The sequence below is a fragment of the Alexandromys fortis genome, unplaced genomic scaffold (assembly GCF_014885135.2).
Source record: "Alexandromys fortis isolate MF-2015 unplaced genomic scaffold, M_Fortis_MF-2015_v1.1 scaffold_64, whole genome shotgun sequence".
NCBI lineage: Eukaryota > Metazoa > Chordata > Mammalia > Rodentia > Cricetidae > Alexandromys > Alexandromys fortis.
Window position 1 is genome coordinate 6,884,646 of NW_026067976.1, and position 25,501 is coordinate 6,910,146.

At 39.6% G+C, this 25,501-nt stretch overlaps 1 protein-coding gene across 3 annotated transcripts in view; it reads left to right on the forward strand.

Annotated features, from left to right (window-relative positions):
• The first annotated feature begins 212 nt into the window (after window positions 1-212).
• Window positions 213-25,501, forward strand: part of Zdhhc21 (zinc finger DHHC-type palmitoyltransferase 21) — a 52,677-nt gene continuing 27,388 nt past the window's right edge. The window contains exons 1-6 of one of the 3 annotated variants that reach the window (XM_050157465.1): window positions 213-361; window positions 5,661-5,790; window positions 11,578-11,774; window positions 13,094-13,192; window positions 19,272-19,383; window positions 22,460-22,598. In XM_050157465.1, coding sequence (XP_050013422.1) covers window positions 11,621-11,774; window positions 13,094-13,192; window positions 19,272-19,383; window positions 22,460-22,598 — 504 coding nt within the window. In that variant the 5' untranslated portion in view covers window positions 213-361; window positions 5,661-5,790; window positions 11,578-11,620. Of the gene's footprint in view, window positions 362-616; window positions 637-5,660; window positions 5,791-11,577; window positions 11,775-13,093; window positions 13,193-19,271; window positions 19,384-22,459; window positions 22,599-25,501 lie in introns of those variants that run through there. The other 2 variants (XM_050157464.1, XM_050157466.1) reach the window with 2 other exon arrangements.

The following is a 25,501-nucleotide window of genomic DNA, read 5'->3' on the forward strand; positions in this document are numbered from 1 at the left end:
AGAAGGAGGATGACAGCAGTATTTAAAGCTAAGGGTGGGCCTTTGCAGGGAGGGTGTGGGGACACGGTAAGGCCGGGAAGCAGGGCTGGGAGGCACAGGTAAGCTTAGGTGAATGCTAGCCAGGCGCAGCTCTGGGCTGCGGAGCGCTTTCAGGTCTTTCGGCCCTCGGCGGCTCCCATCGCAGCTCCGGGGCGCGAAGCGGAGACGGCGACGGCGGCCGTGCCTCCGCGCGAGCGCGCGGGCATGCCGACACCCACTCGGCCGGTCCCGGCGCCCCGGCTCCCGGAAGCGGAAGGGAAGCGCGGCCTGGCCTGGGCGGCGGAGGCGCGGAGCCGAGTGGAGAGCTGCGGAGCGGGCGGCGGTGAGTGTGGGCCGGCGGGCGGTCCTACACCTGCGGCGGAGCATCCCTCCCGGAGGCCGCGGCCCCTCGCGGGCCGGGTGAATTGACCGGGGCGGGAGAGAAATCCGCCGAGTTCTCCCCGGGACTCCGGCTTTTCTGCACCTCCGGGGCCCGTGCTGCCGGTGTGACCGCGCGGTTCATTCATTTCGAGGTCGCTGGTGCGGAGCTGCAGAGGAGCCCCTGGAGAAAGCGTGCACCTCCACTGACCTTCTCTCTCCTCTCGCTCGGCCACACCGGTGATTTTGAGAAAATGGCTTTCCGCATGGCAGCACTTTGCACTGTTACCATTCTCTGTAATCGCTACCTGGACTTAAACTGCAGTGAGCCTTTAAAATTTATGGTCTTTTTCGAGCTGTATTTGGGTCACATTTTAAGAACCCTTATGAGTCAGTGGAAGATGTTTGTATCTTCAGGGCGAAGACGACTTGCTCGATTATTACTTGAAAATACAGCAGTCTAGCAGTTCATAAAAGTATAGGATGGGGAAAAAAATCAAGGTCATTGTGGGTGGGTCATAAATCATAGTATAAAAATTACAACCCAAAGTAAGGGCAAATAAGAGTAATTAAGTGTAAGCTAAAAAGACTTGTCAAATGGGTCCTCCACCCACTGCTAATATGTGCCCCCCCCCCAAAAAAAATTCACTACCTACTTTGTGGTAAAAGATAATAATAGCCCTTACTATTTGATGACTGCTTAGTGAGTGCCCTTCCTAGATGAAAGGGTTTGGTGCAGTATCTCATTAAGTTCTTCAGTGCTCGAGATTCACAGATAAAGTTCAGAGGGGTCCTCTGTTTTACCTCAGCCGGCCCTCTCACAACAGGAAAGCTTTTGAAGAGGTGTGAAATCAGTTGGAAATAAAACAAATTTGGAGTTGAGGAAAGGAAAACCAGATTCTCTTTTGTTTCCTGTTCTATCCAGCTGTGGGGGTCATGGGTAGGTCAGGGATCTAGTTTATTTTCTCATCCATATACTTAGGTAGCCAGGGTAAACTTTTCCAAGAACCGTGTTTTCTTTTTCTTTCTTTCTTTTTTTTTTTTTTTTAAAGCTTTTCCATGTTTATTTGGCAAATGCCATGTTTTTAACTTGACACTTTTTGACATGGTGAGGGGACATTTAAAGCATTTATCTCATGGGAAAAAAATGTAAATATGTTTGTAGTACCAGAGCTCCCGAATTCAGTTTGGATGTAAGTCAGTAGAATTCTACTCGGTATCTTCCAACTGTGGAGATTTCGACTACTGTTTTAGGAGCTGCAGCTGGGAGAAACAAAACAGTACATGTTCAAGAGAAACTGATATCTAAGCATGCTTTGTTTTATTAAGAAAATTTAAACCTAAGTACCTACACATCAGTATAGCAGTTCAGATCCAGATCGTAACATGTTTACTTATTTGGCCAATGCCTGTTTTCTCTAATTCAAAGTGGGTGATTCAGAATCATAATAGGAAAGCACAAATCTGAGTAAAGAAACCAAGAACTCCGGGAATGTCCACATGGAGCCCATGGAAACGTCTTCAGCATAGGCTTTTACATTGCGCAGTGTAACTTTATCAGACATGACTGGGAAAGCAAAGGGATGTAGACTTTCTTATGTTATTTAACAGAATATTGGGGCTTAGACTCAACTTGTCAAATGTTGTGGAAATAAAAGATCATTCATTTACCATCTAGTGGAACAGTCAGTGCACAGATGGCTCTCACTGAAACTGAAAATGTTTGATCTCTCTCCATATAGATGAGTGCATATGTATGTATGAACCTGTATGTGTGTGCATACATATGCCTGTGTCAGTCAGTGGTAGAGTTCTTGCCTAGGACGAACAGGGCCCTGGGTTTGGTCACTGGCACTTGGGGAAGGAAGGGGACAGAAAACCAAGTAGAAGGAAACACACCTCCTGCTTGTCAGGATTGTGACTTGTTGGTTAAGAGTCCCCAGTAAGCTGTATCTTTTGTTGGTCTTTGTTTTGTTTTTTTGAAGCAGGGTTTCTCTGTGTAGCCCTGGCTGTTCTGGAACTTACTTTGTAGACCAGGATGGCCTTGAACTTACAGACATCTATCTCCATCTGTCTCTGCTTGGATTAAAGATGTGCATCACCACCACCTGGCTAAGACTTATCACTTTAATAGGCATATTTTTCATACATTAGGCAGTTAGCCAAACCAAAATACCTTACTATAATGGTAGTTTATTTACTTGTTTCCTGTTTTACATCTCCCTGGAGTAAGTTGTGACATTTTCTGGTTATGTCTTTTGCATTAGAAGCCTCCTTTTCTTTTTTAGTCATCTCAGGGTAGATTAAGCTTCTTCTAGAATTTAAGAGACTGAATGTAGATATCTGTACATTGTGCATGTGTGTGTGACACACACGCACACCTGAGAGAATGCACACACACACACACACCACAAAATTGATCAGATTAGGTACAAATTAGTAGTGCTTGATTGTGATCTCCAGTTTCTGGTTTTAGGCCTTTTATCTGTGGTTATAGAGTTACTAAGTTGTTCAAAACTTGCAGGTTTTCATAGTTAGAAGCATTTAGTGTTAGTGTGCTTAACTCATACCCACTTTGGTAAGCTTTGCTGAGTGTGGGCAACCTAATCTAGCTCCCTTTTTTTTTCTCCCAGGATATCTTGGCCCAGTGGCTACTTGTAGGGCAATAGTTGCTTGGTCAACACCCAGGAAGAACCTTACTTGGCCTCTTCCTTTCTGGCTTTTACTTTATCTGAACATTTTTTTCCTGGTGCTGTTTTTTGGAGGAAGGTTACTATTGAACCTGTCCCTACCTTACATTAATGGTGCATTTGTGTTCTTGTACTCCCACGTTCCTCAGTGAAAGTTCCCACAGAACTTTTGTGCGGGCTGAAACAGTGTCTGATAGTCTGTCTTTAGTGGATACCATGCTATGTCTTCCCAAGTTATTTGGTCAGGAGAGTCTAATGAAGCCCATGACGCTAGTGCAGCACTGAAGTGTGTAACGCTAGCGCGGTGCTGAGGTCCATTGTGATTGTTCTACTCCTGAGGCCAGGATACAGAACACCAAGTGCCTGTGAAGAACAACAGCTTATGTACAGTTTTGTTCCCATCCAGTGAGTGAAAGATTTCCACAAAGTGCATTCTTGAAACCACTGGAGGTGCAAGGGCAATGCATTTGGGCACTGGAGTTCTTTTTGGAGAACCTGTGTCTCCAAATGCCTTGACTGCACTTATCCACCAGCTTCTGAAGTCAAGTGCTGGTTTTCATCCATGCCACACTCCCTAGTTTGACATCTTACTTTGTGCTTGAGATTTGGAGTAGGGCCTTTGTTTCAGATCAAACCCCTAGTTTTCTTTTTCTGATTGAAAATACATCAGCTAGCATGTGGCACACCTCTTTCCTGCATACTTAGAATGCTGTCCAATGCCAGCGGCAAGACTGCAGTAACTGAAGGGGTTTTCCTGACAGTTTATTTATGTTGGGTAAATGTGTATGCAATGCATGTGTGTGGGCGCACACTTGCCATGGCACGTTTGTATAGCCAGAGGTCGGTGTGCAGGAGCTGGGTCTCCTTCCACCGTGTGGGTCCCAGGGATTGAACTCAGGTCTTCAGGCTTGACAGCAGGTGCCCTTACCCACTGTGGGATCTTGCTGGCCCTGAAGCGTTTGCTATGACACATAATTCCCTGGTTTTGGTATTAAATAAAGTAGAAAGTAGATGGGTGGCTAAATTTATTACCACTTTTGATCATGGGCTACAGGGATACTTTTACCTAGTAAGTGCTAAAGTTAGAAGTAATACTTACCTTTAATTCATTTCCCTTTAAAGCTACCGTTGGGCAGTGCTGCTTTTTTGCCAGGCAGCTTCTCCCTGAAGTGTGACAGCAGCCCTCTAAGTTGGCGGTATTGTCCCCGTTTGCCATGTTACAGGGGAGCTTGGAAAGAAAGTAGACTGCGCCACAGTTTACCCTAGCTCCTTATTTTTAATGTCCATCCAAGAGTTAGGTTTGCTTTGTTGATAATACACTATCTGTGATATTTTAACAATTGTATTAGCTCATTGGCTGATTCCTGGAGTCAGCTAGAGACTGGTATTTTGACTTAACTGCTATGATTAACTAATTTTTTTAGAGTAGAATAAGATCAAAATAGCTTTAGGGTGGCTTTAAAGACACACACCTGCAACTTTGGTTTTTATTGCGGTGTGTTAGAAAAATTATTTAATGACTTATATTGTTTTGGATGTAGAGTATTAATAGATGTAGAGTGTTAATGTTTTATGACATTTTATAGTTCTGAGGCACTGGGATATTGTCATCCCTAACTTTTGGAATTAAGGACTAGATACAACCTGTATTCCACCGAGAGTGATGGCTTTGATTTTAAGTCAGTGAGTGCGAGTTTGACTCATGGATGACTATCCTGTGCTCTTTCCTAATCACGTGACTAACGACCCTGAGGAAGCGCTGTAGAGCTCCAGCCTTACAGCTTGACTTATGTATTGACTTGGCCATCTTTCATCATGCACTGCATGTAAGGCTCAGTGTCTTTTTCCTGGAAAAATAATTCATTTAGCTACCTTTGAGGGGTAGCAGCTCCCCAAGTTCATCATAAATACTTGGCTCCCGAGACCAAGGCAAAGAGAAGGAGACCATTTTGAACTTGCTTAAAGTTAGCGGGGACTGTGAGATTGCTCAGTGCCTACGAGCACCTTCCAGAGGACCTGAGTTTCTTTAACACCGTTGCTCTAGAAGATAGGCTATAATTAATAACTTGGCTGAATAAAGAAGTAAATTGGTACATACTATGTGGAGTTCATTATAATGTTATTGTTAACTTTTGAACTGTAGAAATTCACTTTTGTGGGTGACTCCTGGTGGTCTTGTACATTTGAGTGAAGCGTATATCCAAGTTTACTCTCTGTTCACTGATGTCTTCTCTGATGAGTCATGCTTAGGTACTTGTAGCTTCCCGTTTTGATCGTCATTGCCCCGACTCTCACCCAGTGAACTCAGACTGCATTGTGACTCTGCTTTGAGGCTCAGGAAGGTCAGTGTTCAAATGCAGACACAGGAGTGTTTGGTTTTGTGGAAACTGAGTGACCTCAAAAGAGAGCTTCCCGGAATAACGGCCATGGGTGCTCCTGGGGTTGGAGTATGAAAGCGCAGGTCGAGTGACATCGTCTGATTTCTGATTCTAACACTGGTTATTGGCATTCTCTCAGAATGTCTACCTGCTTACGGTTTTTGTCTCTGAGAAATTATTGTTACACTGTTCATAGGCCCTCACGGGGAACTGTTCTGGATGGGATAAGCACTATAAAGAAATAAATCAAAGGATGAGTCAAGAAGACACTGCTTGTAAATGCAAGTGCCGGGAAAATCACAGCTCCTCGCCGTGAACTCGCAGTGGTAAGTGGGCATTTGAGTTTACACGGAAGTGCGTGTCCTTTCTGTGACGTGGTGTGGCCTTGGAATCCGGTGGTTAGCAGGTCGTTCATTGCTAATGAAGAATTAAAGGCAGTTCAGACTTATTTGACTTTTATTTTAAATTTTGATGGAATGTATCCTCTTAAATAAAACTTTTCTATTACAAACCTCAGACACCTTTTAAAATTATGAACCTTACATGGCTTTATGCAGATCTTGTGTGTCACACTAAAAAAACTGATTTGAAGTACGAAATCTCAAACATTTTTTGTTAGGTCCATGCTTTAGGCTGTTTCTATTTTCCAGTCGGTTGAGAAGAATTTAGTAACATGCCCTCACTACTAAACTTAGGAGAAAGTTAAGTGTGTACATAGAACATAAAAGCCATCTCTTCACCGCTCTGTCAGCCGTGTGTTGTGTGTGATCTAAGGAGCGGTCCGTGAATGGCCGTGTGTGCAGTGAGCGAGGCGAGCAAAGGATGTCGGGTAGCCAGTAGAGAGAAGCATGGACGTGACGGCAGAGTCGCATCACACTAGCATTTCTCTGTGTCCAGTCACGACGCTCAGGTAGCTGGAGATAGTAAACATCACCAGTGCCAAGCCACAGGCTTGCCACACCAAGCAGAAATCCACTGGGGAAGTTGAGGCAGTCAGCCGTACTTCCCGTGTGAGCTTTCTCTGCATAGATGGTCTGCCCACGGCTGAACTTCCCTTCTGAGGTAGGTATTTTTACTGTGGTGAATACTGGTCACCTTTGTCGGAGATGGTTCACTTTCCCCTGTTCTCAAGGACATAGTGTTTTCACTGGAGGCTGTTGTGCAGTCTTTCTTACTCGTCACAGACTTAGATTTTGGAGGACATATGACATAAACATGCTGGGGTCTGCAGTGTAGCTCAGCTTCTGGAGCCAGCTTCCCAGGGACCTCAGTCAGCATCTGAGAGTTGACCCTTAGTACACTGTATCATGGGATGACCAGAGCAGTTTGGTTACTGTTTCCTTAGACTCTATGTACATGTTTCCCATGTACTCTATGTAGAAATCACTTCTATTTTTCCTAAAAACTATTATGCAAGCCGCCCTATAACTTGGGCCCCCAAATTTTCACCTTGGAAAATTCAAACAGAAATGTGGAAATACATTTTGAGGTGTAACAGCTGAATGCCATCTCTTGGGTTCTGCAACTGATGGTCTGAACCTCATCATATACTCACTGGTTTCCCTGCCCACCCATCAGTCAACTTTTTGTTATTCTATTTCAGAGTAAGTTGCAGACCTCAGGAACCCCACCCTCATACTTCAGTATAGGTTGTTTTTCATTATTGAGTTCAGGCTTGGCTTATAGCTTTGGCTTTGTAAAGTGGCATGCACATAGCACAGATTGCCTTCATCTTAAATGTACTTTCCCCAAGTTTGATGAATGTTTGATAAAGCTGCAATAAGATTTTAGATGGTACTCTATTTTTTTGATTACAGAAAGTGTTTTATTTCTGTATATCCTTGTCCTGTCTGCTTTCTACACTTGCGAGTGTGCTCTGATAAGTATTATAAATAAAACTGCTGGGCTAAAGGCTTTCACATTTTGATGGGTGTGCCAAATTGTCCTCTCAAGAGGACTGTATTCACTTACATGCAGGTCAGCAATGTACGGGAGTGCTTTTCCCTGTGCCTACTCAACATCTGAGAAAGTACCTAGTCACTCCTCATTTCCTCACCAGTGATCACTCCCATTTGGTTTTTCTGTTTGTGAGTTGCTTCCTCCTGTATTTACCTTGTCTGCCTCTTATCAGTCATACGTTAAAATATTCTTTCCAGGAGGGCCTTGTCTTTAATTTTGTCTTTTGTGTATTTTGAGCTCAGAAATTTAAATGTTTATGTTGTCTGTCTTTTTTGGGGTCTTGGTTGTGAAGGCCATCCTCCCTCCCAAGTATTTAAAATTCCTTGCTTTTTTTCTTCCAGAGTTGGATTTTATTGGTCTTTATAAGGAAACAGAGATCATTGTGAACTAAAGTCCCAGGGAAATTTGTGGTACTTTTTGGTCCTGAGTTAAATTTAAACAGTAAACAGAGTGCTGGGGATACTTGAGACATGAACAGCAAATGCTGAATGTTTCTCATACTTATGGAATAGTAATAACACCAGTTTTAGCTAAAGTGCAGAGTCATAAACTAAGTTTGCAAATACATGTTTGACTTCATTTCTTGTTAGTTATTTTGGCTAATCCTTACTTTTCTCTAAAATTTTTATCCTGAGATTACAATTTTCTGTCATATAGTCAATTCTTTTGTTATTTTTTCCCTCAGTGACTCAAATCTTTTTTTTTTATCTGAGGTGGTGAACTGAAATGGCAAGAAAGGAAAGAGCGTATCCCTTCAGAATAAATAGAACATTGTAAATATTTCCTCAGGGCAGTTTATTACAGTTGAATTATAATTTCTTTAAAAGTAGTTTGTGCTGTAGTGATTACGTCAGTATGAAGCCAGTCACTGCACTAAAGTACAGTCACCAGATAGCAATCTCCAGTGTCGAGGAACCAGTTCGTCAGCTAGTCACTTCAAAGTTTGACTATGAACTCACATTTAATATACAATTAGCATCTCCAGCTAATGAAAGTATTTGGCAGATGCCGCCCATAAGCCTTAGCAGCGCTGTTGAGTTTGATTATTGCTCCGTGTGTAATAGTTTCTGTCCAGCCATCAGCCACACCTGGTAGCCGTCCACGCTGGCGTGATCCTGCCTCTACCAGTCACAGGCTTGTGGCTCTGAGAAGCCCACTGTTCTCCCAGCCGACTGGAAGGACCATGTGTTGCTGAGTTTACTGATCAGGTATTTGTTTCCAGTGTTCAATTCTCTGGTCACGCTCTTCTTGGGGATGCTGTTGTAGAGTGTTTCCTTCAGGGAAACAGACCTGTCTTCAGTGACGCTGTCACTGTAGTAGTTTCTGTTGTGAGGAATCATCTTTTAATAATAACAACTTGTTACTTCAAAACTAAAGGAATTAAAAACAAAGATCAAAAGAAGAATAGCTGATAGTTTTCTTTCTTGCTAGTAGGTTTGTCCGTGTTTCTGTTCTAATGCTAACAGGGTAGAAGTGAGCACACGAGTGTTCTAGTATGTGAAATTTGTTTTTAGTCCGGAGTAGAACCAAAGCATTGAGAGCCAAAAAGGCAGATGAAGTCCATACTATTGAGTATGTTGAGAGGCAGAGCCTGTTTTTTTTTTTTTTTTCTGTAGCTCTTGATAGTTAGCAAGGGTGTAAAAATATTAGTAGTAAATTTTGGGCCAACCTGGGCTACATAGCAAAGCCCTTTTCCAACTTCCCATCCTCCCAAATTATTCTTTGGAATGGATCTCTTTAGCTATGTGGGTATTTGTATTTGTGCGCTTTTAGTTTTTAGTGTAATGATTCCTAGAAAATTACACAGTATGCTTTATTTTCTCTGGTTTTCTTTACTTTAATGACACTGGACTGTCTTGTAAATTTCCGACTAAATGGTAATGAAGTTCAGCTTTTACTTTTTAAAGGACCTAGGTGCTATCCCTGTTAGCATTCTTATAAAATACTGGTTTGGACTTTATCTGATTTGAATTGTTGGGGGTATTGCATTTGAGTTCTTGCCATCCCTTTTAAATTACAAATATATTTTTAAATTAATTTATTTTTGGTTGTGCTGGGGATGGATGCTAGGCATGAGTCTACTGTTAATTAGCTGCCTTCCTTTTCTTCCTGTTGCTTCAGCAGTTGGAGTTTCTAAGGATGAGAGGAGATGTATTTTTAACTTTAGTGCTCTTTGATCTTTGTTTTGGTGGCCTTTGGCCATGCTGAGCACCCCAAGACCCTTCAGTGGGAGACCAGTCACTCTTAGAATCACATGGTTGGTGTATCATCAGCTGCAGATCTGGGGTCATCCTTGTCTGTTCTCTAACTCCTAGTAGTGAGCCAACTAGTGAGGCTTACTGATTTGATTTTGTTTCAGTTTCAGTTGCTCTCTTCTCTAAAATTAATTTTGGCTTTTGTATTCTTTTAGTTTAATTGATCTGTCTTTAACTTTATTCTCCATACAAGAGTTTAAAGAACAAATCTTACTTACCTCCATTTTAGTAACTTTCTTGTGCATAAGAATAAAGTTCGAGCATTCTAAATGATATCTGTTTCTCCCCCATGGTGAGAGTGTTCCCCCCTCACCTCCACCCCCCTGCTCTCGCCCCCCCCCCCCATCACTGTCCCTGGGAGGCATTGTGGCAGACTGTGACACCTCCTCCTGTGATGCTCAGGCTGTAGTCACCCTGCCCTTGCCTCCCTTTACAGAACTCCTGCTGTGCTTTTTCCTAAGATGGCATTTACATCTTTTAAGACTGAGCTCAGTTTGTATCTGTTTCAGGAGGTCCTGCTTGGATATGGATGTAACTCTGTCCCATCTTCTGTGCATTTCCTGACAACTTGTTCATAGATCTAGAACTTACCATAATAAATTAAACCCTTTTAAAATGACACTTTCCAACTGGACTTATTTAAGACAGTGGTTCTCAACCTTCCTAATGCTCCAAGCCTTTAATACAGTCCCCCATGTACCCCAAACAAAATTATTTTCGTTGCTGTTTCATAACTGTAATTTTCTACAGTTACAAATTGTAATGTAAATATTTTTGGAGATAGAGGTTTGCCAAAGGGGTCACGACCTATAGGTTGGGAACCACTGAATTAAGCAAAGATCTTGCCTTATTGATAGATGTGTCTGCACTGTGGGAAAGGACTGGCACAAGAACAGGTACTGAGCTAGCAGTCATCCTGACGATGCGCCTGGGTTTGGAGCCTTGCGGGGTCTGGGAATATGTCTTTTTTCTTTTCTTTTCTTTTTTTAAACTCCCTAATTGATTCTAGTTTGCTACAAGTTTGAAGATGATTGGCCTAATTTATTATTATACTATTATAATTTATGTCAGAGATGCCCCTAGGCTATGTACAGTAAATAGTTGTTGTTTAACCTTTGTAAGTCGTGCCTACTACAGAATGCATGTGTTTTAGGTCACTTGATGGACATCACTTCTGGTTGAAACTTAAGCTCACTTGGAGACTGTCTCATATGGGGATCTGTTGTTGATGGTTAACTCTCAGCTGAATGAAAGTCCCATTTAAACAGGAGTCCTCTTGAGCTGATAGGAATGAAATTGGTTGGGCTTCACCCCACAAATGTTAATCATTTTAACTATTTATAACTTTCACTTCATTTTTGCTTTTAAAATATTTTATAAATTTTTTCATGTGGTTTTAAGTTCATACGGGGTCTTTATGTTTACATTCGCATATATTCACAAAGTGCTACCCAGATCAAGGTGCAGAATGTTTTTGGCCCTGTAGAGGCCAAAAGGGCTTAGATCCCTTTCCAGCTACAAGGCACTTTTCTACTATAAGGTAACCAGAATTAGAGTCTGTGATGTTGGCTTGCTGGTGAAAGTGCTAGACTTTTGTGCGTCTTTTGGTGGACATAGTCACTCTTTCTCTGTGTTTACACATGGAATTTGTAGTAAGGGTAAAGTTTCATTGAGCAGATGATGACAATTTACACTTTTAATAGTGATGATTTATAATGAACAATTAAAATTAGATTAAAGATTTTAGTGAATTTTCTGTTTGTTCCACTAAATTCTTATTGAGAAAAAAAACCTAAATATACAAAGGAAATTCAGTAAATGTTGTTATATAGTTTCCAGAGCTGCAGTTTTTGTTGAGGAATTTTCTCATGTTTGTAACTCTCTCTTTTCTCTCTCTAGGATTGTCTTCCTGTGGGTTGGCAGGCAGTTCTAGGACTGCAGAATGGGGCTTCGGATTCACTTTGTTGTTGACCCACATGGTTGGTGCTGCATGGGTTTGATTGTCTTTGTCTGGTTATACAATATTGTTTTAATTCCCAAAATTGTCCTCTTTCCTCACTATGAAGAAGGACATATTCCAGGCATTTTGATAATAAGTAAGTTTCTAAGTCTTATTATCTTATATAAACATTTTTTCTTACTGTGAACGTTCTGAAGTACAGTGTCTTCATAACTTTGAATATGCTATTTCAGTAGTACTGCTAACCCTTTCATTACATTACAGTTGTACAAGACAGTGCTTTTCTGGACTTACAGAGTTAAGATACTGCCTCCATGTTCATTTCACTCCGAAAAGTCTGTGAAGACCATTTTGTTCAAGAGAAAAGCCTGACAACAGTTCTGTTTTTTATTTAACTGCAGACATGGGCGGTTATTGATTGATTGATTGCTATTTTGAGACAGGGCTTCCCTCTGTAACCTAGGAGTTGCCATTCTGCTGCCTTTTCCATGCTGGGCCCCAGGCATGCATCAAGTGCCTAACTTGAAAATGGAGGCATCATAGGGAAGAGGATGGAATATTTTACTAGGAAATGATATCCTCACGAGTCATGATCCTAAAAATGACTCATAAGGTCATCCATAGTGGTTACAGCTTTCATGTCCTTCCCCTCATTCTGATCTCATAACAGCTATAAGAAATATAATCCTTATTTATATGTGATAAGGCTGATCCATATTGCTATGTATGATCATGTATTAGTGGTCTTAGCACTCAGAAGGCTGACGCAGGAAAATGGTGACTTCTGGGTCAGCCTGAGCTCTTTTAGTACGATGTACATCAAACAGACAAGCCAACACACAAACACGTTTACATTTGGTGAGCACTGTTGCTTTTTATGTGTTCAGTGTGTTGGCTTTGTATTCCCCCACAAAAGGCCCATGTTTTAACTTAAAATGTTTAATTATGGTGACTGAATCTCAGTTGTTCCTTAATATTATTTTTATGGTTACTTTAACTTTCAAAAGTTTTTAATTCTTCATTTCTTAATTTTTAAGAGTATATCTCTTAAGATTCATCAACAGAGGCAATTAAATATCACTAATTTAGGATAATTTTGAAGGTGGAGTTGATGAAAGGTTAAATATAGAATACTTTTTAAATGCCGTTTGATCCTTTTAAATGAGTCCATTCATTCACTCGTCATCATCAGAGGCCACTCTGTGAAAGCATCTCATTTATTTTAAGTTTCTCAGTTATTTTAGAAAATCATATTTAAATTGGTACATTTAGTATGGCTATCATCTTGACAAGACTATTTGATGAGTAAAATAAGTTGTCTTCATTTTAATATCTAGTTTATTGATAAGGTTATTCTGACGGGATTGATTAAAATGCACTTCTAAACTTTATGCTTGTTGATAAAACATTTTAAAGGACAAATGCCTAATTTCTTTATTTAATTTCATGTTACAGTATTCTATGGCATTTCTATATTTTGTCTGGTTGCCTTAGTGAGGGCCTCCTTAACTGATCCTGGAAGACTCCCTGAAAACCCCAAGATCCCACATGCAGGTAGGGTTTTCTTTAGGTTTATTCATTTTGCTGATGCTAGAATTATTGAATTTATTAACACCTTATAAATTCCAATATATGGCTTATGTAAGTCATTGACACCACTTTGCAACATGTCTGTTTTCAATGTAAGGCCCCTCCCACCCCTCATTTTGTGGCTGTTCTTTTCTCCTCACTCCTCAGATCCATACATATTCTGACCGTGGAGGTCCTTTTTCCTTCTGTGTGTATGCGTGTTGGTGTGAACTGTATGTATCTCTAGTCTCCAGAAGAGTCTGTCTCTTACACCAAATAAATACCTGTTAAATGAAACAAATTACCTGAGAAATTCTGGTTTATTTAAGAACAGGATTTTCACCTTGTGATATTGATAAGTTGCTTAGAGAAAATACTTTCAGTGTTATGGACACTATTTCTTGTCTTCTGCAGATCCAAATAACTTGATGAAAAATTGAAAACTTTTGATCCTGATATCAATTAAAGATAATTTTTTATTATTATGTTGCCAGATAACATTTAAACCATGAAAAGAAATTAATTGGATTGTTTATTTTGTTATATACCAGATATAATGGAAGCTCACTTTTATCTCTTTTGAGCTTATTTTTTTTATTTCTATGTTAACTCTTAGAATTCTGTACTTTTCTATATGCTTTTGTAGTCCATTTAGGAATCAGAGCATTTTTCAATAGTAAGTTAGTGGTTTCCTAACTTGTACCTCAGTGTCCAGATCACAACTGTATTAGTTAAATCAGAGTGCTTGGACAATTGACCCAGGTGTGAGGTTATTGAAAGCTTCCCTATAGTTTCAGTGTGTAACAGAGTCTGGGAACTAAACTGCTAATTCCATATGAAATGAGATTGACAAGTCGCCACACAGAGCTCCTCAGTCATCCTGATTCTTGGTTTTTGAGACCTGCCATTCAGAGCTTTACTTGGTGCACAGATTTAGAGATAGGTGGGAGTATCACACTGATATTTGTGTAGCTATAGCACTTTATTGAAAGTGTAGTTTTTATTTACTTAGAGCAGTAGCGGCTCAGTCTCTCAGCAGCTTATGTGCATTTGTTTGGGGGTGAGAATAGAGAGAGTGGTACTCTGTAATCTTCTTCCTCCCAGACGATATAGCAGGAAGATGTCTGTATCATATTCACATGCTGCTGCCTCAACACTGAAGTCCAGTAGCCCAGAACAAAGAAATAGGCCTTTTATAACTCTGGACAATACTTCTGTTTGCAGTGGTCAAACACTCAAATATCTATAGGCTTCTGACATAGCTAGTCCATAAAAGACAGTTTAAAGGGAGTAGCCATGATTCAGCTATTGTGAAATTGTCACACAATTAAATTGCTAGATCTTAAAATTTTAGAGGAGAAAAATGGGTACATTGCTAAGTTCTTGACATTATAATGAAATACTTAACATAGGCAAGTATAAAGAAAAGATTTATTTAGCACACACTGACATGGGAAAGCTTCCTTATCTCACTCAAGCATTATCTCCCTCCAGAGCCTCCTCCAGAATTGCCCATAAGGTCCTACTTTAGTATTCTGGGCTTTTCTAGTGTGTTCTCCCAATCTCTTCCAGAAGCCTAGTACCAAAATCAGCTGCACGTTCTCGGTAGAGTTATTGTATTAGTTCTGCCTTAGTGTCCAGTTCTCTGTGTAGCTTTGTGTTGCTGTAATGACATGACCAAGGTAGGCAGGCTACTGATGGAGAAAGGAGATTCGTTTAGCTCGTAGTCTAGAGGTACGGGCTCAGCCCTGGTCGAGCGCGCACCCTTTGTGTCACATCTTGATGGATAGCAGTGGCATAGATGCCTGCAAGAACAAGCAGTCAGATTTGAGAGCAGGGAGCTGGAGGTTCATGAGTCCATATAAAACCACTGTGTTTTGTTATCTTTATAGATGAAGTGATAGGGGAATCAGGGAATCTTGCTGACTTAGGGGGTTCACATTTTGTCTTATCCTACTTGAGGGTGCCAATTTTCTTCTTAAGAGGCCAAAGAACTTCTCCATTATCCAATTAAAACAAACAAATGAACAAACTGTCTTTATTACATTTTAATTTTTTCAAAGTCTCCAAGTCTCATATCATAGGAGTCTTCAGATAATTGAGTTAGATGAGCTAGATTAGAAGTGTCTAATCTAGGATGGTTCTAGATTACCTAGTTGGACAGTTACATTGCTGTCACAAACCTAGAACTTTCACTGTCATCTTTTTAACCATGTGTGTATATATATTAAATTTTTTTCTTTTGTCTTTTTTTTGCTATAATTTTTATGGGGTATCGGAGTTGTCATGCACTTTTTGGCACTGGTTATCTGATGTATTTTTTTGGGGGCGGGGGGGTTTCTGTTTTGTCTTTGTTTTTTTCGGAGATAGGGCTACTCTGTATAGCTTTGGAGCCTGTCCTGGAACTCACTCTGTAGACCAGGCTGGTCTCAAACTCACAGAGATCTGCCTGCGTCTGCCACCCGAGTGCTGGGATTAAGGCAGGTGCCACCACTGCCCAGTGTAAGTACGTTTTTTTAACTTAGTAAAAGTTGCCACTCTAACAAAGAAGAATAATACAGCATGAAAGATGTTGAAAATATAGAATCATGGTTTTTTTTTTTTAGTAAAATCTTGAAGGTTGGGAAGTTTCATATAGTTGGGTTCTTCAGAAAAAGAAACTTAAAGCCATAATAATTAAATGTTATAAACATTTTTATTGAATCACACAGAACTATTTTATATACAGTTTCTTCTTTCCTTTTCTTATTTCTTTGTGTGTGTGTGTGTGTGTGTGTGTGTGTGTGTGTGTGAAAAGAGAGAGAGAGAGAGAGATTGAGCGCGCACCGAATGGGTGTGCATTCGCAGTCACTTATGTGCCACGTGTGTTTGTAGTGGTCAGAGGACAATTTTCGGGAGCAGTTTCTTGTTGAATAAGATATTGAATGATAAAAACCCTCTACTGTATTGAAGCACTGAAGTAGGGTGTCCTGTTTCTGCAGCTGCATGGAGCATTCCAGGCTAGCTAGCCTGCCATCTTCTAGCTGATTCTGCTACCTCTGCCTCTCATCTAGATGTTGGTCTTTTTTTTTTTTTTTTAAGAATACCTTTAGCATACATGTGATTCACTAAATATGAGGCAAAGTTAAACACCAGGGAATATCCTTTTTCCCTTGAGAAGGTACTCGGAATTTGATTTTAAAACCTTTGAGCATGTAGATGTAGTAGTCAAATGAGATGGTTATACTTATATACATTATTAAAATTATTTACATGTATATTTGAAATACATATAGAAAAAGTGTTGGATCTTAAATATTACTGTCTGAAGAGCTGAATGAGGTGGTACCTGCCTATATTCTTACCACTCAGGAGTCAGAAGTAGAGGAATTACCTACAAATATTCAAGGCCAGCCTGAATATGTAGTGAACTTCAGGCAAGCCAGGGTTAAATAGCAAATGTGTCTCAAGAAAGAAATATTTTTTTTTCTTAAATTTCCTGCGAGTTTCATTTAAAAAAAATTAAATGGCGACTGGAGTGATGGTTCTGGTTAAAAGCGCTAGCCACTCTTCTAGGGGACTCAGGTTTGATTCTCAGTACCCACATGGTAGCTCACAACAGTCTGTAATCCTAGGAATAGGAAACCCTTACACCTTTTTCTGCCCTTGGAGGGCACCACGAATGCACATGCACAGACATATGTGCAGGCAAAACACTCATACTCATACACATAATCATAAAATGAAATCATCAAATGATTTTTGGCTTAGGATTCTGACAGAATTTTCAGTACTTTCTGAAATGGCTTTAGATGTTCTTACGCGATTTTGTGCTGTGTATTTATGCACAGTGTTCTTAACACTGAAAATTATAGAATCAAAAGATCAATCAACTCTGCAAAACATTTGAACACTTTCTGTCTTGCAGTATCAAATATCCATCAAGCTTTCCTTATGTGAAAACAAACAGGCATAAGTATTATTGGTATGAAATTCTTTAAATGTTAAAATCTTGTATAAACCAAATAATTTCTTTAAAATAATTTGTGATTCATCCATAAAGTTTGATTTGTAAACTCATTTACTTATATAACTGGAATCGTATAAGAATACCTCTGACAAGAAGGGGTTACAAATAGGGTAAGTTAAGAGCCCTGGTTTGGGCAGCAGAGATACCTAGAGAGGGGTCTCTATGGCCAGGAGTTCTCGTCCCTCAGGAGACAGGAAGTTAGGCATGGAATAAAGCATTGATCTCTGTAGACTGCTACATACTAATTCATCAGAAAATGATAGAATGAAGGCATATTTGTGTTTTAAAGGGTTGGTTTGAAAAGTCTTTATGTGAATACTGGCCCACTGTGGAGAATCTCTTTGTGTCTGCTTGTGTGAATTGTCAGTGTCAGCGTTGGCTGTGGGTGTAGAGTGTAGCGGGACCTACATGTAGCTGGGACCACCATGAGGAATTTCCACTCTGTGTGTTGTAGCAAGGCCGGCTCGAGGTCTTTAAACCACTGTAGTACTGTGTCTCTCATGATTTGTTCCATTAAAAGAGGATCTGTCAGAGATGACTTTTTAACATAGTTAATATGATACAGATTTTACTACTTTTTTTTTGTTTTATGAGACAGGGTTTTTCCATGTAACAGTCCTGGCCATCCTGAAACTCACTCTGTAGATCAGGCTGGCCTTGAACTCACAGAGATCTGCCTGCCTCTGCCTCCTGAGTGCTGTGTAAAGGCCTGTGCCATCACTGTCTAGCCAGATTTTGCTTCTACTTACCTGTTTCTTTCAAAAGATCTACAGCAGAGTGTTTGTCTCACACTTTTCTATCAAGATTGGAGTATGTAATTAAATCAAAGTAATAGAATTTAAAAGGAATCTTTTAGAAAATTGGGCACTATTGCCATCTTCTTTTAAAAACATTAGAATCTTTATAAAATTTTAACTTTCGTATTTGAGCAGGCATTTAGTGATTACCACTGTTATGCAAGGGCCCCACTCCACATGATAATATTCACTCTGAGAACTACTATGTCTGTCCATTTACCGTAAGATTATGGAGGTAGTAGAAACATTAAGAAATTTTAAGAGTTTTATAATGATAAAACTTCATTTTAGTAACTGTAAAGAATATACATCTCATATAAGGAAACAATTATTTAATTTTGAAAGATAAATTAATAGCTTTTATAGATGTGATTAGAATAATTTGTAATGAAAACAAAACACCTTTTCTCTTTACTTCTGCAAATCTATAATTGTAGGCTGCTTTCTAATAGTCCAGAGGAAATTACTAACTGGGTATATGGCAAAAGCTGACGCCAGTACTGAGGAGGCTGTGGTAGGAGTATTGGCAGTTCAAAGCCTGCCTGGGTTGCGTAGTAGCAAGACCCTGTCTCATAAAAAAAATACCCTCATCTTTTTATTTGCACTAAATACTAATGATTTTTCTAACCTTCACTTCTTTATTGGATGCCTTCTAAACCCAATCTGACCTCCAGCCTGCTCCTAATATACACATCCAAATTAATTAAAAAATAAAATGCTTTAGAGAAATATTTATAAGATTGATTTCAACTTATTTATGTACTGAAACTAAGACTCAGTATTATTTCTTTGTTAGTGCTCTTATATTAAACAATTTCTATAAATTAATTGATTTATATAAAATTCTAGTGTTTTGATAGAGTTTAGGGTTTTATAAAATTACTTACATTCTCATGATTTTTTTCAGAACCATGCTTTCTGTTATTTACTTAGAAATAATGGTATTGTATTTTTATAATGTTAAAATAGAAGCGTATAAGAACAGAACATATAGCAGCACTTATGGCAGAGGTGCTTGATTATTTTGGAGACCAAGAAAAAAAGAGGAATGTCTTAGAGAAACAAGTTGAAGCTTACCTGTGGAATTTAGTAGTGGTTACTGAGTCTCAGCTCCACCGGCTGTTGCTCCACCGGCTGTTGTTACAGAGTCTCAGCATTACTAACTGTTGTTACAGAGTCTCAGCATTACCAGTTGTTGTTACTGAGTCTCAGCACCACCTGCATGCCTAATTCCTAAATAATCTGCTCTCCTTCTCAGAGCGGGAGCTGTGGGAGCTGTGCAACAAATGTAATTTGATGAGGCCAAAGCGATCCCATCACTGCAGCCGCTGTGGCCACTGTGTAAGAAGGATGGACCACCACTGTCCTTGGTAAGTAAGTAGATGATCATCAGTGCTTACAGACAGCTACAGGATTGCTGCTGAAAGTACTCTACAACATGAGTGTGTTGGTGCACATCTGTAATCCCAGCACTTGGGAGCTGAGACAGGAGGATTAGTTAATGATAATAAAAAAGAACAGTCTGAGAACCTTCCAGCTTTAAACAGAAATAACATTTAAGTCATTTCATTAAATTTTTTAAAATAAAAAATTGGTTTTTGCAACTCCCAGAATAAATATCTGTAGAGATTTATCTCTGCTAACAAGAAGACATTTGTGCAGAAAACTTCAGAATTAACACATACCCAACCAAGTATGCAAAGGACTAGGGTACGCACGTCAAATGAGGCAGTGCCTGCAGAGCATTTGGTGCATGGCCAGATGTGTGGGAGCACTTACCTAACAGCTGTTTCTCCTACTGGGGCGTCTAAGACACAATGGCCACTGCTTCAATTCCTCCTTACTTGTTAGAGAACACTTTGCAGATTTGCTAATAACTCCCTTCCACTCCTTATGCCTTTTATAGTATTTTCTGTTGGACATTATTTACATTTTGTGCATGTTGGATGTATATAAGAGCTAATTAGCTGTTTCTGTGGAACTGCCAATATATTTGGTCAATAGGGGGCTCTGTTGTAATATTTAAAGACACTATTAAAAAGTAGATTAAAAAACCAAATGCTCTGAGCATCTCTTGTATTTCATTTCAAAGCTGTCACAAAAATTTTTGAGCAATATATTATATTTAATTCTACTTCTCTTACATTGGATCTTGTTTATATTTAAATTGGTATAGCATTTATAAATTGATATAGCAGTTTATGAATATATATGCACATACATTTGTACATACATGCATGCACACATATATGAAGTTAACTATATAATAACTCTTTAACTTAAAACACAGTTCATTTACCTACAGTCGATTGAGGAAGACACTTCACCTTTGTCTAATGATGCTAATCAATTTCACCTCCTTTATTATGATGACTTTCTCTTATTTATGACTGATATTTTTATAGCATTGCTAATTAGCAAAATTTTAGTTTTTCTTAAGTATGAACTGTTTATTTAGATTTCCAGAGACTAGAAAAACAGAAGAATATTTTAAATAAAAGTACTTCAGGTTTTTTTTAATTGTCTAAGTCTACTAACAGATATTATATACTAGGATATGCAGTGTTAAAAAAAATGTGCCTCACATTTTAAATAGATCAGTTTTGCACTTTCTAAAACTCAGTGTTACTTACAACCACAATAATAAAACATGAAAAACCCTATGTGAAATCTGCATTGAGATAAGTGGTAATCACTTTGAAAATTCATAGCACTTTTTTATATTAGTTTTCCTTATCAATTAGAAAGATAATAAATATTCATGGTAAAGTTAATGCTTCCTTACAAGAGAATGCTGTAATTTAAAGTTTAAAAGAATCATCTGGGCAATGCGCCTGTTAATACTAGTGATCTGTTTTTAAGAGGTAAAGACTAACTTGTTGGTGAGGAAATGAAGCACCCTTTAACTTGAACTGTGATGCTGAGAGATTTCTCTCCGTAGGTTTCTTGCTTCCAGTATCTGTTTCCGGGTATTAGTGGGAGGAGAGGGGTGTAGAACGAAACTGGAGATTAGCAAGGAAGGTTGATCTAGACTCGGGAATTTCTTCCACTGAATTTCCTACAGAGCACTGCTGTTGTCCAAGTGAGGGTGTCCACAGTATTAATTGGAGACAGAGGTTCTTAATGTTCTCAGAACTGCCGCATTCCAACTGTCAGAGCTTCAGAGTCGGTGGCCAGCTCTCAGACGCCTTAAAGTCTTTGTTTTCGTCTCTGACCATTCTTTCTAAATAGTTTAAGCAGAGGCACACAGAGGGCTCTGTGCCTGTCAGAGCTCCTATGATCTCTCAGAGCCTTGTTCCGGAGCCTACGGAGGAGAGGAGGGGTGGGGCAGCAACAGCTGAGAGCCCTTTCAGGCCTGAGTGAGCGCACTTCTCTTGACAACAATAAAGCTTTTAATTGTCCTGTTTACCAAAAGTGCTCTGTAGCCTCAGATTAAACCCACAAGCATCTCAGCTCTGTTCTGTTTGATATTTAAAAATAATGCAAAACTACGCATCTTAAACAATTTAAGACACAAATTAATCTTAACACACACATATATGTGTGCATATGTCTATACACACATGCACACGTGCATACACGTATGCTATATGCGTCCATACACACATGCACAGTGCACATGTATGTTATATATGTATGTTTAAGCTTATGCATACACATGCACACATGTATACGTATATGTCATGTGTATGTATGTCTATGCATACACATACACACATGCACACACATGTGTGTATGTATGTGTCTATACACATGTACACATGTGTACACATGTTTTTCCCTTCTTGGTGATAGTATATTATTCCATTCTTGGTGATAGTATAGTTCTATTTTAAAAGGAAAATATTCATACAATTTTGATAAAAATAGTTTCATATTGGAATTTTAAGTTAGATTTTTCTATGGAATCTTAAAATAGACTAATTTTGTAGCAATAGAATTTACTCATTTTAAACCAACTTTGGCAGGTTATGATTATAGTATCATCATCTTTCTAGTTGGACTTCGCTGTTGTTTTGGCAAAGAGGACATGAAGATGATTTTGAATATGTTTTTATTTTTAGCTGCCAAGGATACATTTTTCTTATAGAGTAAAAATAAAGTTGTGTGCCTCACAGGTCTATCCAAGTAGCGAGTTTGGGCTGTTTTTCCCTAAAGTATTCGAATTGCTGTCTTCTACTAGAGCGCTTTATGGCAGGGCAGGGGTGCAGAGCGAGGTTCTCCTTCTGGCCCTCTGGGCCGCAGTCTCTTGTAACTGAAGGTCCTCTGGCCGGTGGCCTAAGTGCGCTGCTCCTCTTCCCACCTGCTCTCCCGCCTCACCCGGCTGCTGTGACTTACAGAGGCACTATAAATGTGTGTCTTAAAGAGCTGGCTTTTACCTTCATGGTCCCCATATGGGCATCTTACTAAAGGCTCCGTGTTTCTTTCTCTTTTTTTTTTTTTCAGGATAAACAACTGTGTGGGTGAAGACAACCACTGGCTCTTTCTGCAGCTGTGTTTCTACACTGAGCTTCTGACTTGCTACGCACTGATGTTTTCTTTCTGCCACTATTATTATTTTCTTCCACTAAAAAAGCGTAATGTGGTAAGACATGTTTATATCCACTGATGTGAGAGCAGCCGTGTACACCTGTAAACACGATGGCTCCTTAAACTACCGGAGTGGCGGGCAGAGATAACAAAGCTAGCCTTAGACCAGTGAGCTTCACACTGCACCGGGACTGAGAGAGTGTTAGACAAGTCTCTTTATAGCTATTTGTGTTTAGATATCTTCAGAAAATAAAATATTAGTTCTTTTGGTATAGGAGTTTAAAAATAACCTAAAATAGTGAAAGAAAAAGTATCAATTTCTTGTTTTTAAAATAAAAACAAACAGATTAGTTTATTTACTTACTATTTTAAAAGTTTTTTTCTTCTTTCCTCCCAGATCCTTCCCACCTTCATGCCTACGCAATTTCAGGTTCTTGTTCTTGCTTGTGTTTTTCTCTCTCTCTCTGTCTCTCTCTCTGTCTCTCTTCAAAAACAGAAGAAAAAAACCAAAAACACAGAACCACCAAACCATAACCAAAAGAATTGGACATAAAAAGCCTGTTTTGTGTTGGTCAGCTATTCTTGAGCATTAGGTTTGCCCTGGAGTGTGGATAATTAATTAAATTTTTACAGGTTCTCAAAAATAGTTAACTTTTTGAGAAGAGGACTCCTTTCTCTCATTTTAGTTTTTGTTTTTTAAGACTAGATTGTGAAATGTAGCCCAAGGTGACTGTGAACTCTTGGCCTTCCTGCTCAGTCTCCTAAAGTGCTAAAATGAAAGCCATGTGCCACTTTACCTGGTCCTCCTTGGTAGTAAGATGAATTTCTAGGATGTTCTAGAGCAGTGGTTCTCAACCTTCCTAATGCTATGACCCTTAAATGCTATGACACAGTTTCTTATGTTGTGGTGACCCCAACCATAAAATTAATTTTGTTGCTTCTTCATAACTGCAATTTTGCTACTGTTATGAGTTGTAATGTAAATATCTGGATGGTCTTAGGCAACCCTTGTGAAAAGGTCCTTCAGCCTCCAAAAGGGTCATGACCCAAAAGTTAAGACCCAGTGTTCCACTGTTCCAGAGTTGCCTTTAGGTACACATCATTTGAGCATTGCCCAGACTTGCCTACATGGTGAGGATGCTAGCAGCTCCAGAGCCTTTGGTTCACCTGTCTCAACACTGTGCTATGGGCTTCTCGTGTTAGTGTTTCTAGTATTTACAAGAGAAAATTGAGGATAATGGAGTAAATAAGGTACTGGACACAGAAAGAACAGGTGGAGGGGCACTTTTTCTGTACTATTTACACTGTTTATGGTTTGCGTATGACATGCCATATATAGGTGTGTCGTTAAATTGTGTAATGCAAGCGATGGGAGTCTCAGTTTTGTGTGTAGTTGCTTTTGATGCACAGGCTTGTTCTGAGACTTGACTGTTGTGTGTGACTGCTGACCTCAGTGGGGCTCTGTCTTGAATGTGATTGGATTGTGATTGTTAAATGTGGTGTATGTTATTAAAGCTGGGTCCAATAGCTGGATCAAATTCAAAGGACAGTTTTGCTTCTTATTGGCACTGATCTTTACCCCAGCTCCTCATGCAAGCTGGACAAGTGCTTTGCCACTGAGCTGTAGCCCGAGCTCGGTTCTTTGTTTTGAGACAGGACTCACTAATTGGCCAGGTCCATCTTGACCTTAGTTTCACTCTGGTTTCCAGACAAACTTGGAACTTGTAGTCTTCCCCTCTTACCCTTCAGAAAAGATGACTGTAAATGTGAACGTGAATCTTTGGCATTTTCACACTGCAAATACAGTTCCTGTTTCTATTAGGGTTTTAGAAATGTTTCGTCTTGCTTAAGGTTAATTTGTGGCATGATTGGTGTTAGTTAGAACATGTGAGTTCTCCAAGAAAACTGTGTTATAATTGGGCCTCAGAAGTATCTTAAAATTGTTCAGTGGACTGAAGATCACAGTTTTCCAAAAAGCTAGAGAAAAGATGTAAGAACAGTCAGTGGAGAGGAAAAGATCCTGAAGAGAGACCAACTTGCAGGGCAGGGCGGGGCCGCAGCCTCTGCCCTGGAGGTTAATGGATCTCCACAGTTAGCTGATTTTGTCAGTAGGTTTTACTGGGGGATAAGACAGCTGTTCTCGTTTTTCCATGACTTCTTTTGTGTTACTACAAAGTTGAGTGGTGGTGGCAGACTGCCTGACTGGCAAAACTCAAAAATATTAAAGATTTGGTTCTCCGTATGAAGTTTGCTGACCATGGTAATGGAAAACTCACTTTGAAAATAGATGCGCTAGGTGCAAATGCTTAGCTTCTCTTCTTGTGCATGTAACTTAACAGATTCCTTAATTCTTCTGATTGTAATTTCATGTTCTGAAAAATGTGAATGATAATGAAACTGAATAAGTTAATAACTATATCCAGCCAGACATGTTTATTTTTTGTCTATCTTAGAGCTCTGGAGGCTGATTGCAGGAGCATCAGCAGTTCAGAGTCAGCCTGAACCTAGCAAGTTTGAGGCTAGATAAGGCTAGATAAGACCTTATATGAAAAAGTTAAAGCAACTAAGAAAAAAATATATGCAAAAAACTTGTAAATAGTAGATGTTTACCTTATGTTACATTGGTTTTACTAAAACTCTCAGAAGCAGAGAATATTTTCTTTAGCCACTTCATTTTCATGGAAAAATTATAAACCATTGAACAATATTATTGGGGGTTTGGTGTTGAAATAGGAGCGGCAGGGCTGTGTCCCCGGCACCCAGCCGCCCGCATGGCTAGCTTATGCCCGAAATAATTACACGGAAACTGTATTCTTTCAAACACTGCCTGGCCCGGCTAGGTCCAGTTTCTTATTGGCTAGCTCTTACATATTGTTCTAACCCATTTCTAATATTCTGTGTAGCCCATGAGCTGGCTTACCAGAGAGGATCTTAACCTGCGTCTGTCTGGAGTGGGAG